At 30.0% G+C, this 19504-nt stretch overlaps 1 protein-coding gene across 1 annotated transcript; it reads left to right on the top strand.

Annotated features, from left to right (window-relative positions):
- Nucleotides 1-427: 427 nt before the first annotated feature.
- sas (stranded at second) lies at nt 428-14154 on the top strand (the record flags this gene model as incomplete). Its single annotated transcript, XM_029302514.2, has 11 exons — nt 428-997; nt 6683-6967; nt 7174-7366; nt 7486-7700; nt 7828-8183; nt 8921-9191; nt 9711-9900; nt 10773-11271; nt 12088-12448; nt 13346-13539; nt 14034-14154. Coding segments are annotated over 11 exons (3236 nt in total), but the record flags the coding sequence as incomplete, so codon positions are not given.
- Between the last annotated feature and the right edge of the window lie 5350 nt (nt 14155-19504).

The following is a 19504-nucleotide window of genomic DNA, read 5'->3' as shown; positions in this document are numbered from 1 at the left end:
ATAAAATTAATTATAATTGTATAAATTATGGATTTAGTTTTTTTCTGAAATTTTCGCAATTCCTAAAAAGACCTGAACTTAATACACAATATAATAAACATATTTAAAGCTAATTAAGTCTTATATTATTATGGCAGCGTTTCTAGTTTCTTCTACATTATGTAGCGAATAAATATGAATGAATAAGATTATACATATCTTTATATATGTATATTTTAGAATTCTTTCAAATTACTTTTCTGTTTAAATATTTGTTCTAATTTAGATTTAACAAAAAGGAAGATTTTCAATGTTTTTATTTCTATACTTTTTATCCAAATTTTACAAAATGTATTAAAAATTTATTATATTTAAAGAAGCAAAATAGTTAATAATTTTTACTGAATATTTGAATATTTCTCAAACATTATATTCTTTTTGTTCATAGATATCAATAGTGAAGATATCCCAACAGCACAACTATCTCAAACAGAATGGCGAAATAATATAACAGAATTGAAAAGTGCGTATTCAACAAAAGAAGCTGATGTTAAGGCCACAATTGAAGCAAAGAAAAAACCTGTAGACTTAAAAACCAAAAGTGATCAGAAGTACCAAAAATCTTTCATCAGAGATGATGATTTGAAAAAAAATGCAGATTCCGAGACCCTAACCATGTTACCAATTTCATCCACGATGACTCCAATGAAGATGGATCAATCTTCAATGACAACAAAATCCATAAATGTCACAAATATATTGATTCCATTTCTTCTTCATGGAGAACCGATAATTGCTATGATAAACACGACACCAATCAACTTATCCACATCTACGCAAATCAATCTTATTGCCCAGAATATAACAAACCTTACGATGGAGATTCAAACTACAGAAGAGACATTATTGAGAGCCAGGGCCTTGAACATTTCTTCTCCGGAACCAACGAACTCATTACATACTAATATCACGGATCTTAGCGATGTCAGCATGGATGATGATGATAAGGATACCGAAGGTAAATATTATAGAAAAATAAAAAAAAAAGTAAGACTCTTCTCTCGACCGTACTGGCAAATATTATTTATTAAATCACAACGTTTTGACCCTTCTTTTAGTCCTTATCAAGTGATCTAGATATACATAGAAAAGAAATACAGTACAGAGATTAATACAATAAAAAAAATTACTTCACTTAACAATATTACAAAATAATAAAAAGAAGCGAAACATACTTGTGAAAATAAAAATAAAATTATAATTTTAAGATGTCAAGAACGAACATAGTGTCGGTTTGACAACACATCAAGACTTTTAGACGAGTTATGAGAGACTAAACGACCTTTATTATTTTGTCGTAGATATTCTTAGATACTTAGATTGTCGGTATCCTTTTGTAAATTAATAGCGTTATTATTTTTCTTAATAAAAAACATTTCAGCGATTTCTTTTTCTTACGTGTTTTTCTCTGTGCAAAATAACCGGCGAAGTCCAGTCAAAATCGTGATCGAATTCAATTTTATGGTTGCTGATAACTGATAAATTACTCGAATGCATTTTGCTGAAATGTTCCTTTACACGTGTACATAGATGTCTCTTTGTTTGTCCGATGTATGACACGTTGCAATCATTACAATTAATTTCGTAAACTACTTCAGTCTTTTTATCTATAGGCAGTCTATTCTTGCCGAGTGTAATTAAATGATTCGGTTTTTTAGGAATATTATGAACAACATTAAATCCGATGTTTTTAAAAATTTGATCGATGTCGCCTAAGCTATTAACATAAGGTAGTGAAATGAAAGGAGATTTATCAACAATATTTCGCTCATTACTCGATTCATTCATGTTTCTGTGTTTTAAAAAATTAATCCTTTTATTCACCCAACGATCAATTACATGTTTAGGAAAGCAGTTATTAAATCAAATCTGTTTCACGATATTAATATTCTCGTCGTGAAACTGATCATTAGATAAGAGAATCGCGTGATCTACAAGATTAAAAATTGTGTTCATTTTATATTTAAAAGTGATTGGAAAAGAAATTCATATATCTGTTCGAACACGCGTTCTTCCTGTATCAATTTGTTACAAGCTTTCCATTTGACCGAGAGATCGTTGTATTAAAAAAATTAATACATCCGTCTGATTCCGTCTCATATGTAAAGGTTAAACGGTGGTGATAATTATTAAAGGTATTAATTATTTCGTGGATTTTGGTCTTTGGAGTAATAGCGAAAATATCGTCAACATATCTATAATAAGTCGGAACATTGAAACTAATTGTAAGTTGACTTAAATAATGTGTTTCGAGATCATCCATCACCATATCTGCCAAGATGAGTGAGAGAGAAAATCCCATGGGACTACCAAAGATTTGTTCGTAATATTGTTCATTAAAGCTAAAACTAGTAGAATCTAGAGTAAATTCGACGGCATATAAGAACTGAGCAAGACTGAAATTTGTATTTTGAGAAATGTCACTTCATCGTTCCTCAATAGCGCGTAAAACCAATTCTTTTGGAATATTAGTGTATAAAGCGGTCACATCTAAAGAAATCAAAGTATTATTATCGTCAATAATTTTATCTTTTAAATTTGCGGAAAACGTTTAGCCATCCTTAACGTAAGATTTCGGTAACAAATTAGAACTATGTAAAATATTATGAATATATTTAGCAATATTATATATTGGACTACCTAATGAAGATACAATGATGTTTAGAGGAAATTCTTTTTTGTGAACCTTTGACAGATCATAACAACGTGGTAAATTACCATTAGTGATATTTAATGACTTATACGTGGAGTCGTCAATCAAATCGTTATCTCGCCAAGATTTTATTAAGGCGTTAGTCTTTATAGTTAGTTGTTTGATAGGATTTTTCTTCAGTTTTTTGTAAGTGGATTCGTCATTCAATAACGATTCCATTTTTTCTAAATAATTATTTTTATTCATTACTACGGTGATCTGACCTTTATCAGCTTTGGTGACAAAAATATCTTCATTATCACGTAGAAATTTTTTACAGAGCGAAAAACCTTGTAAGATGTGCCTGTCAGAAGAAGAAATGTGTTTATTTCACATAAAAATTTTTTAAAAGAATCAGCAACTGAAATTCTGGTGGTTTCTAGTAAATCACTCGGAATGTTTTTGTGATTAATCTCTAGATTCTTTATGTTATCCAGGTTCTTGACATCTTAAAATTATAATTTTATTTTTATTTTCACAAGTATGTTTTGCTTTTTTTTATTATTTTGTAATATTGTTAAGTGAAGTAATTTTTTTTATTGTATTAATCTCTGTACTGTATTTCTTCTTTATGTATATCTAGATCACTTGATAAGGACTTAAAGAAGGGTCAAAACGTTGTGATTTAATAAATAATATTTGCCAGTACGGTCGAGAGAAGAGTCTTACTTTTTTTTAAAATTCTGTCTGGCGATTCTCAAATATCTACGTTTTTATTATAGAAAAATGTTATAGCCGAGAAGTGCTATATAAATTTTATTTAAAATAAGAATAAGCAAAACACTAAAACCGCGAGTTCAACAAGTTCCACATTTCCTGTGTAGTTGGGCATATTGTCTATACCATATGCAAATAGTAGTGAGAAAGCCGTGTCTAGTGAATGTCTGTGACTATCACTATCCCCGCCTTTTACCTTTAATATTTAGGTTTATAATGACTATTAAAAAAATTAATAAATCTTAATACCTTGATGCAGCAAGAATCCCTGAAAAGCACTCTTGACTGTTTGCATTTGACTACTTAACAAAGCCTAATGCTGATCTTGTAACCAGCGAGCAATTTTTTCTCTGTTTGGCCAGCAGGGAACATCGACTGCCGGCTCCGATCTCATCAGTTGCTTTAGCAAGCTGATTGGCTGTTTCGTTGCTGAAGTCAGAATATGCCCAGGCACCAGTGCCTCACATCAGAGTAACCTTGCTTCTCTCCGTAAACTGCTCTAAGGTACATCTGCAACTACACCAGCTGGAGGTGAAAATTGGAGTGTCAAGGGCTCTAGCCGCTTGATTATACGAGCATATGCCACTTTCTCTTCTTTCTAATGGCGAGCAGGTTCTGCCCACAACGCAAAGTCACCATTACTTTTGCGTGACGAACTTTCTAAATGGAATTAATTCACTAATTCCTTTTTCCGATAGTAAATGTCTGCTCTAAGCCAGTTTTGGAGCCGACCATAAAAAAGATGACTCCACTATTCCTTTGCCAAAATCATCTTGAACAAACTTTCAGAGCGCGTATGAATGATATTTTATTCTATCCTATTTGGTAAATGGGATGAGAGAATACTCCATTGAAGAGTTTGGTCTGCTTGGTGCCAGTTGTCCATCTCCTCACAGCCAACTTGCTGCTGACGTAGTCTGATGTAGTTATAACGACTTGATGAAACAATTTGATGTTGAGCAGCATTCTTGTTGTCGCTATCGATGTTTTCAAAGTACTCAAGGTTTCTTTTAAGATCAGAACCTTTATATGCTTTAGCGTGATCTTTGTCATTACTCTTTGAACCCTGAGCTACCATATCATACAGCATATAGCAGCCAAAGGCAAACAATAGCAGAGAGTAAATCGAATGGATTATTCTTAGTTTAATACAATGATAACTTATTTAATATTGCTAGGTCATATGAAACAAGTAATAAAAAAATTTTATTTTTGGAAAAATTTTAATTTTCAAACTAATTACAATAAACTAATATTATTAATTACAATAAACTCTAAAATTTTTAAGTGTTTCGAACTATACTTAGTCTTCCTTAGTACGCAAAAAAATAAAAAATGTTCTAATAAAGAGTCACAATACATTAGTCAAAATAACTTAGATAATTATGTCAAATTAAAAGGCGAAATACATTAATAATACAATTAAATAAATAACATAAAGTTCAACGCGAAAAATCTCAATTAGAAGCAAAAATCGAATTAAAATAATTTATCCGGCCAATCAAAATTTATTTCATTATTAAAACCTCGGAGTGGCACTTAAACATTCGTCCAAACAGATCACTTATCGTTAGTCGGCGAAAGGCTATCAGTTTGGCAATGACCGTGTCCATCTCCCAAGTTATTTAATATTTGTATTGTTATAAAAATAAAGCTTAGTTTAATAGATCAAAGGCCTTTTTGCATATCCAGAGGTAAAAAGTTGTTCTTACATTAATTTTCCAGGTGTTTTTTTCCATGTCAATTTCCTATACAGAATGATCCCTAGATATTTTGCCGACCGGAGCTACCCTGACATCTTAAGATAGATCTTTTTATAGCGCCCAGCTTGTATTTTCGAATGAATATGACAAGCTTAGTCTTCCAAAGATTCACCGAATGATCGATGTCATCACACGACTTCTGTCATCTTAAAGGCGTCTGCGTACGTCTATGAAAGCGTTTCCAAACAGGATTCTCACGCAATAATCGCCAAATGCATCTGTATATTCCTGCATGTAAAAATTTCTATTGTTGAGGTTTCTGAGTAATTCTAAGCAGCAAAAAATAGCGAAAAAATTACTCCATCTTGCGGAACAATTCTGCACTCTTGTTTTACTCCGATCATCGATATTAATCGTGTTCAGCGTCTTTACAACCCGCTTTCGGTATATTATCATTAAAAGTAAATTTTGATTATATACATATATGGGATGTTTTGAGTCAAGCGGACCACTTCTCCTTCCAAAAACTAACGTAATGGAAAAATACGTTTAAGATCTCAAAATATTTGTACACTTATATGCTTTCAAAAGGAACGTGGCCTTTTTAAAAATTCAATATGATGATTCTAATATGGCGCCTCAAGTCCTAAATTCCGTAAAAGTCACGATATCTTTAATTAATATGCGACAATATCTTTAATTAATATGCGAAAATTTAACAAATTAACTTGAAAATGATGGATTATAAGATTTTCGAGGTTGCTACTTGTGAATCTGAAGAAAAATATTATAAAAAAGGGCGCTCATAAGGTCTTTTAACTCATTTTTTATCGACCTATAATATGGACAACACAAGCCGAAATTTAATGTTAGTTTGGAAAAACAGCAACTCGCACCAATATCTGTCTTTTTGTAGTAAAAGCCACCATACTAAATTTATTATTTTCAATTGTGCAAATTTGACTGCAGATTTGTAACAACTTCTAAAACTTTAGAAATAATTTTCAAGCCGGTTCGAGTGATTTTCCATTACTTAGATAAGGATCATTGGTCTTACAGCCGCCATTTTGAATTTTATAATTTTTTTCAGATTTATAATCAATGATCTCGAAAACCTTATACTCCATTATTTTCAAGTTAATTTGTTAAATTTTCGCATTTTAATCAAAGATATTGTACGATTATTCGTGACTTATTTTAAGGATTTTAGGCGCTATATTGGAATCATCATATTGAATTTTTCAAAAAATCACGTTCCATTTGAAAGTATATAAGTGTATGAATATTTTGAGACCTTAAATAATTTTTTCTGTTGCTTTAATTTTTGAAAGGAGAGCTGGCCCGCTTGACGCGAAACATCCCATATGTATTATTTAAATTAATTGTACAGACATAATTATACATTAATTGAAATTATTATAGTTATACTATGAGACACGGAAAAGTTTATAAATTACACTTTTTTAAAATCAAAGAATATTTTCAGTCTGTTTTATGGAGATCTAAACAATCCGAACAACACATTTTGCAGGTGGAGAATACATCGCATCAAACAATGAAACTACCATAAACGTTTCTTCGATTTTATTTCCAAAAATGTGTATCTATGGAAATCATACTTATTCAGTAGGAGAAAAACTGATTAAAGATTGCAAGGAAAAGTGCATATGTTCCGAAAATGGAATTATAGATTGCCAGCCATTATGTGTTTTTCCTAACATTAAGGAGGACAAAAATATTGAAGACTCTTTGTGTCAAGGAAAATTAACCACTGAAGAATCCTGTTGTGCTCACATTCTCTGTCCCACAGATTCGGGTACGTTTCCTTATATCCTGAAAAGTTATTGAGTTCAACACAGACAGCAGTAAGTCTATGATTTATAAATCTATATTTCGTTAATATAATTTATAAGCAACAACAGAGATGGTGTAAGCTATCTATATTATTTTAAAATACTTTTTTATGGTTATAGTTACGTTTTTTATTAAAAGCTATTCAATATAAAAAATATATTATTGCAGCTACTAAATCGGAAGAAATGTGTGTATTCGGCAACAAAACTGTAACTGTAGGACAACGTATCGAAAATGGCTGTTCCGAAGTATGCGTCTGTGAGGCCGGTGGTCATTTAAAATGTCAGCCCAGATGTCCACCAAATGAAACTGTTTCTATAATCAATCAGCATGAACGCTGCGTCGTATTATCCGATCCCAGGTATAGTCATCTTTATCAGATGAAACTAGCTATATCATAAACAATTGAAATGTATGAAGTAGAATAGTTCATAAAAAAAAAAAAAAAAACGACAATGCTCAATATAATTTAATCTTTAGAGATGCCTGTTGTACTATTACACTTTGCGATGTTACTTTGGGCGACCATGAGATTAAACCGGACAATACCATCGACTTAAATATACATTTGATAGATGTAAAAGTGTTGAACTCAACAGCAATCAAACTGAAGATGTCTGTAAAAGATCTTCAAAATGTTACTATAGAGATTTCACAGAACAATCATGTGTGGAGACAGCAGAAACCTGATAAAGGTTGGTAATAGTATTCATAATATTTTAATAACGATATTTTTCTTGCGTTAATATTTACAGAATTTAGTGTTAATCTCGGAAAATTTAATTGCAAAAGGCAAAACTACATATAGTATATATTTTACAGATGGTATTATTTCAAGTTTGGAACCCGCGCACACATACTATGTTCGTGTGACGGAAGGAAGTCGTACTGGGCCAGTTGTACAGGTGTCTCTGCCAGCAGAAGTGGTAAAAACAAATATTTCCGAGAAAACGTCTGACAAGAATTCCTGCAATTACAGAGGAAAGTCGTATAAAATTGGCGCGGAATGGTATGATGAATGCATCTTCTTCTGCATTTGCGCGGAAGGTGGCAAGAATGAATGTAACACAATAGAGTGTCCCACAGACTTTGGACTGGATGTGTTGGATCCTCACTGTCTAGATTGGGAAACAGTTCCAGCAAATTTTGTACCAAAGGCACCACAGTGTTGTCCTCAGGTATGATCTTTAATAATTTTTTCCTAGAAGTTTATATAGGGCACATATGCCCAACGTTCGGCTCGCACAGCCTATCGATCCAGCCCGCGAGTATATTCTAAAATATTTAAATTTAGAAATATTAATTAAATAGAAATACCTGTGGTAGTGCATAAAATATTTTTTAAAAGTGCTGCTAAATCAATCTCGTCCAAAACCTCTCGCAAACTAAAGTTTTGAGATCTTTCTATTGCCTTAAAGTGACACAGAGTATAAACAAAAAAGAATCGACTCTGTTCTTTTTTTTATCGTTGGGTTAATTTGTATCAATCTGGTCCGCTGGCAATAATCAAAATTTGAAATCTGGCCCCTCGAAGAAACTAGTTGGGCATCCGTGATATAGGGTATATCATATACAGGGTGTAACTAAACAAAGGTATACGAAGCACACTATCTGGTGTAGGATGACAAACGAAAATTTCTGAGCCATTTTTTAATCTGAGTTTTATTTTTGACGCTATAAATTGTTAAAGTTTACCAGTTAGCACGTGCGACTACAAAGGAACGCCTACTAACGCGGTGCCTACGCTGTTTTCCGTTGCCACGCGCTAATTGGCAAACTTTAACAATTTATAGCGTCAAAAATAAAACTCAGGTTAAAAAATGCCTTCGTATATACTTTTGTTTAGTTACATCCGGTATAATACAGAGTGGCACTACTATTATTTCTATGATACTTCCAATAATAACTTTTCTAGGAGGTACGCTGTAGAAATAATGGTTCTTGTAACTATGAAGGAATCATGTATGATAATTGGAGCGAATTGCCTTCAAATGTCACTGGTTGCGAGAAGCGTTGTTATTGCGAAATGGGCAATGTGTCTTGTCAAGCTGCTTGTAAACCTGTACCAGCTCTACCACCCGCTAATTTGCCGTGTCCTCCTCATCAGGCAACACTGATGCATTCACCTGTTAATCCATGCTGTTTACAATGGATTTGTAGTAGTCATTCATCATCACAATTGCCAGGTAAATAACGGTTTAAGTAAAAACATAATAACTTTCTATAAATACAATTGGAAAAATAAAAGAGCTATTGAGTCAAGCGCTGTTGTTAGAGCGTATTTTTAAATTGAAAATTCAATAAACATGGTAAAACGTTTCGACCCTGACTGGGTCCTCTTCAGTTACATATATTAACTACAAAAATACAGATATAATACATGATTAATTTCCTAATTAAAGTGAAATTCAACTAATACTACTTTAAATATCAGAAAACTACAATTAATTTGCCATCAAAATTTACATTAAATAATTAAACGTTGTACCATGTTTATTGAATAAATTTCAATTAAAACAAAAAAAAACGCTCTAACAACAGCGCTTGGCTCAATAGCTCTTTTAGTTTTCCAATTGTATTTATATTCGGGAGCCTTATCATTTTAATTTGAACTTTCTATAATATACATACAACAAACATATACAAAATACATTTTCTATTATCTTAGTCTAACAGCTCTTGATTTTTAATATTATGTATTATAGGTTTGGACCATAATATTATATCTCCAGGCTTTTCATTACCTGGATTTGCAACTGCACCTTCATCTAATGAAATTATAATGCAAATACTGGAAGCTCTAGATGAACATACAGTTCGGCTAGTATTTACTATACCTCAAGTCCTGGTAGGACTACATGGGAGAGTTGAACTACGATATACTAGCGATAAAACGTATGTAAACGTATGTAAAATTAATTAACATTAATTACTAAACTGCGCAAAAATCTATTCGAACTTTAAAGATTTAGCAGAAAACATCTTAATCTAACAATGAGGTATTTTATAGAGCCGGTAACAACATCTATATATATAAGTACCGTCCGTCCGTCTGTTTGTCTGTCTGTCTGACCGCGAACTACTTCTGCATTTGTGGACCGATTTTCGTGAAACTGGTATCAAAATGTTACAGAGTTTTCGGAGGTGGCTGCTGTGGGTTCTTTTTAAGTTTCTCCCACCCACGCATCCACTCACGCGTGTGCGCATTTATGAACCGATTTTCAAGAAATTGTACTAAAATTTCTTAAATTTTTTGGGAATGTCTATTGTTAGTTTTTTCTTTGTTTTACACACACCCTCACTCACCCACGCACCCATCCACGCGTTTGCGGATTTATTTAAAGATTCAATACATATTTTCATCTTTCATTCCAAAATTTAGCAATTTTTTGGGGGAGAATTACTAGATATTTGTGGAACATTGTGGAATATTTTAATACCTGTTTCACGAAAATCGGTCCACAAATGTGGAAGTAATTCGCGGTAATACAGACAAAAGAATTAATTTTTTGTGTTAAAACAGGTTTAATTATAGGCTATATGAGGACCGCGCGAAGCGGTCCAAAAAGCTAGTTCTTAATAAGGTATTCTATAGCCGGAGGATTATATAATATCTCTATTTCTGGTTAAACGTTATATTATAAGTTAATATAAGTTGCGCATACAAAAACTATTTGTATATACTAATTTCCATTTTTTTTCATATGGCATCATTACTTTAATAGATTCGACATTGGAATTGATCTTTGGTATTTTTTATTTTTCAGAAATTTTGATCCATCCACGTGGAAAGTACAAGTGTTCGCTCCTCCTAATGATTTAATTGCAACATCTCAACTTGAATTTGAGTTAGGTGATTTAAAGTCTATGACTGAATATAAAATGAAGATCACAGTGAAATTGAAGGATTTAGCCAATAGTCCAACTAGCAAGATTTATAGCGTACGCACGTTAGAAAAACATACGGAAATGATAACTTTGCCACCGCAAATATTAATTGATGCTGAACTTAGAATAATGGAAACGAACTCTACTTGGATTAATGTTATGTGGAAAAAATTCACAGATTATGAGTTACAATTCATAGATGGCGTTCAATTGAGATATAAAGAATATGATGGTAAAGTTTATGCGACGACACCACTAATACATCGTGCTGTAACAAATTGTGTAATTGAGAACTTGAAACCATCAACTACGTATGAAATCGGCATTTACTTTATACCATTTCCGGGACAATTAACGGAGTTAATGAGCGAGAAAACAGTAAGATATTTACTACTTATTGAAATTATTTCTTCCTCTTCATTTTCTTTCTCTTCTTGTTCTCTTATTTTTTCTCTTCCTTTTTCTTTTCTTCTTCCTTCCTTTCGTCTCTTCCTCTTTTTCTTCTTCTTCATGTTCTCCTTTTTCCCTTCTTCTTTTTCTTAATTTTCTTCTTTTTTTTTATTTTCTTCTTTCTTTTCCTCTTCTTTTTCTTCTTTTTTCTCTTTTCCTTTTCTTTTGATTTTTTCCTTTTTTTAATCTCCCTCTTTTCTCCTTATTTTTCTTTAATTTAGAGTTTGATCCTGCATATAAAATTATTTTATATTTGTAATTTTGTATTTATTTATAAAAATATAAATGTTGATAATTTTATATCCATATACAGGGTGTAACTAAATAAAGGTATACGAAGAACACCATCAAGTACAGGACGACAAACTAAATCGAAAAGTTCTGAACCATTTTTTAATCTAAGGTTAATTTTTGACGCTATACATTGTTAAAGTTTGCCAATTAGCGCATGCGGAACGCCTACTAAAGCGGAGCCTACGCTATTTTCCGTTGTAGCCACGCGCTAATTGGCAAACTTTAACAATTTGTAGCGTTAAAAATCAAAAAAGCTCAGATTACAAAATGGCGGATTAAAAAAAGGATTTTTTGATTTAATTTGTTGTTCTGCACCAGATAGTGTACTTCGTATATCTTTGTTTAGTTACACCTTGTATACATATATCACTAATAGTGTAATACATAGTAGTAAATACATAATATATAGTATAATTACAATATTATCATTAATAGTATAATTTATAACAGATTCAGGTAGCTACGTTGATGGAACCAGATCCGTACTCTTTCGACGTAACAGTTGAAATTAAGACGATCAAATCAACAAACGTGGAAGTGTTATGGAATGGTGTGCCTTATCCGGAGGACAAATATGTGAACATCTATCGTGCAATTTATCAAAGTGATAGTGGCAAAGAAGACACTAGTGTCTTCAAAATTGCTAAAAGAGATTCTGATGCCAAAACCGTCATCAGTGATCTCAAACCTGGTACTAGATATCGACTATGGCTTGAAATATATTTAACAAATGGAAGAATAAAAAAGAGTAACGTGCAAGATTTTATCACTAAACCAGGTGTTTTCTTATCACCCACTGTGTCTCAACAAGGTAAACATTTCTTTTATAACTTTTGTTAAATAATATAAATTATGTTTCTCTTATTATTATTATTATTTTTCTGTTGTTTATAAATGTTTATATAAATATTATAAAAAGTATTCTTTTTTCACTATTTTTAATTGAATTACATAAAAGATACTTTGGAATGTTATTTGTTCGATTTAAAATAATATTTCTAAAAATTAATTTACTGGTCATACATTTTTATTTAAATCATTATTAAATCATTATTTAGCTAAATTGAAAATGATGAAAATGGGAGATTTATTACGAAAACTTGATCGCAATAAAAAAATCTTATATCTTACAGATAACATGTACATATATTTAAAAAACATCTTAAAAAGATCTCGAAAATATCTTTTATGCAACCGGTGCGCAAAAAGTCGCACATAATGGGATTTTAGAAAGAGCTCTCTTTTCACGCACCGGTCACACAAAATATCGTAGCCAACATGTGCGGGTCATAAATCGGCTGATCGTGCGGATTGTCACACTCGGGTTCGCCTCGTGCGCCAAACTTCTGCACTCTCGGCCGATTTATGATCCCCCGCACTTGTTAGCTAATATACTATTAGACACGTATGTTGACTGAAAGGTCGACAGTCATTAAAAATATGTAACTAGTTGCAAATTGCATTTTTTTTAACAACTTTTTTTACACTATCAGTTATACTATACTATACTACAATAGTATTACCCAAGTAGCAAGCATACGTCATTTTGATGCCAAATGACGTCATTAGACATCAGAATGACGTTTAATGACGTCAGTTTGCTACTTGGGTAGTTCATTATTTATCTTTCTATAAATCTTTTTTTTTATATACATATGTTCTCAGTAAATCAAACTGGATCATATATATATATATATTTTTTTTTTAGCCGGAAAAATTGCATCATTTCCTCTTTATGAAGGAGATTATTACGGCCCTTTGGTGATAGTGGCCATTGTGGCTTCCTTGGCAATACTATCGACTTTAATTTTGTTAATGATGTTGATGAAAAGACGAACAAGTAGTAAGGCTGACATATCATCTCGTAAAACAACATCAGCGTATGACAATCCTTCCTACAAGGTAGAATTACAACAAGAAACTATGGGTAATTTGCTATTATTTTTTTTCTAACGTTGAAATAAACGTATCGATATAACAATTCCTAAAAATTGAGTTACATTAGTTATATTTAAAACATTCAAATAAATTGTCAAAACACTGATTGATATTTAAAAATATGAAATTACATTATATTGATGAAAAACTATCTACATAATCTACACAAAATATCCCAAATACCAAACTGACGTCATTAAACGTCAAGATGACGTTACTTTGATGTCGATTGACATCGTTCGTCAAAATGACGTACGTTTGCTGCTTGAGACGTTAAGTGAATTTTGAAATAAATGCGCAACTTTACATGTTCAAACATTTATAATGCTCAATATATGTATACTCAAAGACGTCATATTGTTGTGCTTAATTTGCCATAGATCTTTTTAGTTTTATAAAATATATATTTTATTCAACGAAATAAAAAGAGTTCATCGCGAGTTCATTGTTTTTTTTAGACCTGTGAAGATGTGATTGCAATATCTAATGGAAGGAACAAAACTACAACAGATCACGAGATGGCAATCATAAATTTGATGAATGTCAAGGAAACTGCTTGAAGTTCTATAATTTATTAAATGAATATTTATTTATAGATTTACATTTCACAATTTATATATTATTAAATTTTTACAATATTTCTTAATATACATGCTAAATATAAATATAGTACATCATATAAGAATAAGTATTGTTTATGTTATTATTTAATATAAATTAATAAATATAGGTTAAAATTGTATGTATATTAAGAAACATTGTTAGGTTTAAATTGAAGTGAATATTGAGATTATTATTATTATAAAAAGAGATTATTGAGGTTGTTATAAAAAAATGATATTAATTAATAATATACCTCGCTGCGTCATTCTTCAATATTTTTAAAAATATTTAGTTTTTATGATGTCACAATAACTCTTCGAGCGAGAGGAAAAAATAGAACACTTTAACTCGATTTAGTCTCAGGAATACACTGTTACTGTAGTGCAATAATCCATTTTTGTTAACAATGTATGCGTATTTATATATAGAGTGGAGAAAAAGTAACAAAATACTTTAATATTTCGAAAATTATGGATTTTAGAAAAAAATGTTTAATATAAGAATTTTTAGCGATTTATTGTATGACAATATGATATTTGTATGAACTTGTAAGCTTGTAATACTCATGCAAACGTCACCTTTGATATTTTTTAAAATGAAAATCTCAATTTTTTACTAGAAATACTTGAATTTTCAAGGTGACAAGTTTGTGATTATATTTTATGCTAGTAGAGATAAGTTTGTATGAAGAAATCATTCCAACGTACGAAAATGTTGAAGGTTCTTACGTTTTTATTTACACACCATTAATATCATGCGATTATGTGTTATTTTTTTCTAATTAACTGACAGTTGCGTTCTGACTCTTGATGTCTTTTAATAGATAAGACGAGTCGCCTCCAATTATAATTTTTTTTCTAAGCTCAACACTGTTCTGCGATGATTTATACATGTATATACATCGACTGTTTGGATATTATACAGGGTGTCTCATAAGAAATTGCTGAAACTAATCAGCTGTCATTTTTTAAATGCGTGCAGTTATTGAGAAAACAAAACTTGGAAAGAGAGGAAAGTCTGCAGTTTATAATGGATATAAATAAAATGTTTGTATATTAGTTTATTTTATTGATAAAAAGTAATGAAAAAATGCTGATAATCACATATGTAAACTAATTTTTTCATTACTTTTTTTAAATAAAATAAATTGGTATACAAACATTTTATTTATATCTATTGAAAATTGCAGACTATTTTCAACACAATTTTTGTTTTCTCAATAACTGGATCCATTAAAAAATGATAGCTGATGATTAGTTTCAGCAATTTCCTATGGGACATCCTGTATGACATTGGTTTTATTATGTCAATTAGATTAGGTCGATTTTAGGATAACTGTGTCACTGATTCCGAACATGGAATTGGGACTTTTCCTAGATTGGTTCTAGTTTTTCAGATAATAGGGGTGTTTCATAAAAAGCATAAAAAAATGCAAAAATGTAATTGAGACGTAGCCATTTCCAAATCGTATGAAAATTGTCTCACACAGTGGACACTGCTTTAAACATTTATGTTTTAAATAGTTTTTGTGTTTTAAACAGTTTTAAACTATTGTTCAAAAGTAAAGTAGTTTTACTGAAATAAAACTAATAAAATAAATATTATTTTAGCAGAATATTTTTTTTCGATATATACAGTAGTTTTATTGAAGTAAAAATAATAAAATAAATATTATTTTAGCAGAATATTTTTTTCGATATAATATATTTTTTGCTAGTTTAAAACGTGTTTTTTTCTTTGAAAAATTAATGATTTTCTTCTTATTTTACTTAAAAACACATATAAAACAAAAAAATCAATGTTTTTGCTAAAATATCTTAAACATCTACGCTTAAACATCTTTGATAACTAACCAAAATTTTTGTAGTGTAATAGTTACGAACAATCACTGCCGTGTATTTTTTTTCGATGACTGCAACTGAGGGGAGGCTTTATTGCGATTATTTTTCATCAAGTAGTAAACGCGTGTCATTTTGATGTTAATAAAGAACGCGCATTTGTTACTTAGATGGTCATAAATTGCTGAGATCATAGAAGAGCGTATGCAATCTTTAACTTGATTTACATATGTATGTATTTTTATACGATGTAAATTGTCATTTTTATATTTTTACTGTCTTATATATTGTTCGAGCTGCTGCTGCTGATGGTCCGATAAAAAGACCGAAATGTATATAATAAATAATAAACAATTAAATAAATCACATTAGAAAAAGGAGAAAATTTTTTACCAAGTCTAAATTTTATTAACTTGTTTTTTCTTATTTATTTATGGACTAATATTTACAATGTCAATTTACATCCGCAATTAGTCCAAAAGTTTCTTTATAAAAAAAAACAATATGTTTAGAAATAATTAATATTACAATTAATAATACACTTTCTAATATTTTCTTAAAAAAATTCCAAAGTCGAGTATATTGTTATGTTATGTGTTGCTTTCTTTTTACTTTTTATTATCGGATAAAGGACTATTTTATTCATTTGATTTCTCACATTTCTAAACGCGTTTTTTACTTTCATAATAAGTTATGTCGACATTTATTTGACGAGACGTTATACTCATCGTTGAGATCATGTTATCGTGGCCGAGTGTTATTGTCAGGAATCGTTTTTGTATTCTTTTGTGTATTTGTCCGGTGTACGTATTTATCTTTTTCGTCGCCCCCGAAATTTGCCGAATTCGTGTCTTCGCATGATTGGTGATATTCGAGGAACCATTCCTTTTGAAATACATATACGTATGACAATCACTCGGTCGAGAGGCTCTCTCTCGAGTCTGACTTGGTGACAATAAACGTATTTTTAAACAACTAAATATATATCTTTTTCCCGAATATCCTACAGTTATAACTTATAATTATTAGGAGTGTTAATTAATTTTTTCAAAATTTTAGATATCGCTGTTTAATTCGTTTTTTATGTTTATATCGAATATTCGACCTCCGTATTTTCTCAAAAGTCCGTTACGTGACTACATAGGTATAAATTTTCGACATAAATATTAGCTTATGTATTAGATATTTATACCATTACATGTAACAAATTTTATGCATGAATGTCAACATTATATATTTCTTGTACTTTTAAAATGTCAAAAAAATCAAAATTTGTAAAATCTTGTTTTTTAAAATTTTTTAAATAAATTATTTAATTGAAAGATTAAAACATCATTATAGTATAGAAATTGAGTATCGATTCAACATCAAATAACTGAAAGAAGGGATATATTATTTATTTAAAATAGAAATAAAGGCGTGATATTTATGCATATATAATACTGAAAATTTTAAATTTAGTCGATATCAGACATTGTGCTTTAGTCATCTTGGTGGAAATAATTTTACAATAATTTACAGACTTCTATAAAAAATTAAAACTTTGAACATCAAATCTCAACTTTTTACAAATTCATGAAAATGGTAAAAATTTATGGTAAGTTCTAATAAGTTGTACTCAGTTGTAAAAAATATTTACAAATTTTTAGGAGTTTCAATTTTTCGTGAACATTTTTAATATATTGTAAAAGTTGTAGAATTTTTTTTAAAATTACAAATTTCTACAATATATCACTAAACGTAATGTAGTTGTAGAAAATTACAACTCTTTAGTAAATTTATGAAAAATATATATATTATACAATATATTCATCATACTTCTGCATGAAAAATATCTAAAAAGAAATCACTGCTCGCGTACGAAAAATGTTCATATATGCTTTGTGTTTCATAATATCACCTATGTGTGGAATAAACTTTGTAGATATTTTTCATGTAGAAGTATGCGATGACTGTATCAATGTTTTTACTGTAATGATATTTCTCCACTATCCTTACAACTATGTTTACCACATAAAAAACAAATACAATTAAAGGAATTATTATAATATAAGCCAAGTAACAAAGAAATGTTAAAAAAAAATGTTTAAAACTTATTTTAATTGGTTAGCTACATAGCTAAGTAGCTAACAGACTGTCGATATGACAAGAGAACTTTCATGTTTCTATCTTTAATTAATGTAATTGCTGAATATATAAGAACAACACTTGAGAAGAACCACAATGTTGGTCGAAACGTAGTGTGTATTTATTTTGAATAAATGAATAGTTAGTTTTTGATCGAATTAAATTAATTATTATTTTGAACAAATGAATAGTTAGTTTTTGGTCGAATTAAATTAATTATTATTTTGAATAAATGAATAGTTAGTTTTTGGTCGAATTAAATTGCATGTCATTATTTGTTTAAAAAATGAGTTTCAAAAATTTTTTAAATATTTCTTTGCTACTTGGGAAGAAGGTACTTCATAATAAATTTTTACATTCTCTATTATATATGTAATTTGATTGATTAATATTTTATCGAGCATTCTGTGAATGTGTAAATCAATAAAACGTTTAATACAAATGTTCCACCGCCAATCACGAAGGATGGATCTATTTAATTGAAAAGTGCTTTGTCTGATTACAATTGTCAGTCGCCAAAAAATTAAAAATTAATCCTCTGACAACCGCAACTGCCAAGTGCAACTAAAAATAACTTTTCAACTAGTAACTTGTTACCTTTACGATTGGCGACGGGATATTGGCAATCTAATGTAAAATGGCCTTTATAGTTGCTTATAGAATGTTGTAGATCTCAGATTTTACATAGAAAGTTGTAATTGTTTACAATTAACACGTTAAATAAATTGAAGTTGCCAATGATGATTAAAAAATAATAAATCTTAATTTTATTCAATTCGACTAAACTGGCACATTACACAGTAAAAATATCTCACAACGTTTCAACCATCAATTACTGGCTCTTATCAAGCAAATCTACAAAAAAAAATAATATAAATTAAATAAAAATTATAAAATATAAAATATGTCCTACCTAATTAGTATAAATTAAATCACATACTTATTAAAGCAAATTTACATGTTAAAACACAAAAATTGTTGTTCGCAAGTACACAAAGCAATGTTAACGAAAGGAACAAAATAAACCAAATGATTTCTGGGTAAAAATTCAACGTCGACTAGAGCTATAAATCATGGATAAAATAATAACAAAAAAGTTGTATTGTATATAAAAATCAATGTTAACGTAACAAAAAGACAAACCACCGATGAAAGTAATAAATAACTGCTGACAAACAAACTGTAGTTTATATCTTCGATATTAACAAATCATATATCCGGTTTAAGTTTTCTGTATCTTTTTGTAAATTTATATTCTTATCACAATTCTTTACGAAAAACATCTCAGCAATCTCCCTCTTCTTATTGTGTTTTTTGCAATGCAATATTTTAGGATCATTCCAATTAAAATCATGCCCCTG

Source organism: Nylanderia fulva, unplaced genomic scaffold (assembly GCF_048542155.1).
Source record: "Nylanderia fulva isolate GAGA-0341 unplaced genomic scaffold, ASM4854215v1 Scaffold344, whole genome shotgun sequence".
In the NCBI taxonomy this organism is placed as follows: Eukaryota; Metazoa; Arthropoda; class Insecta; order Hymenoptera; family Formicidae; genus Nylanderia; species Nylanderia fulva.
This window is presented reverse-complemented; position numbering and strand designations above follow the sequence as displayed.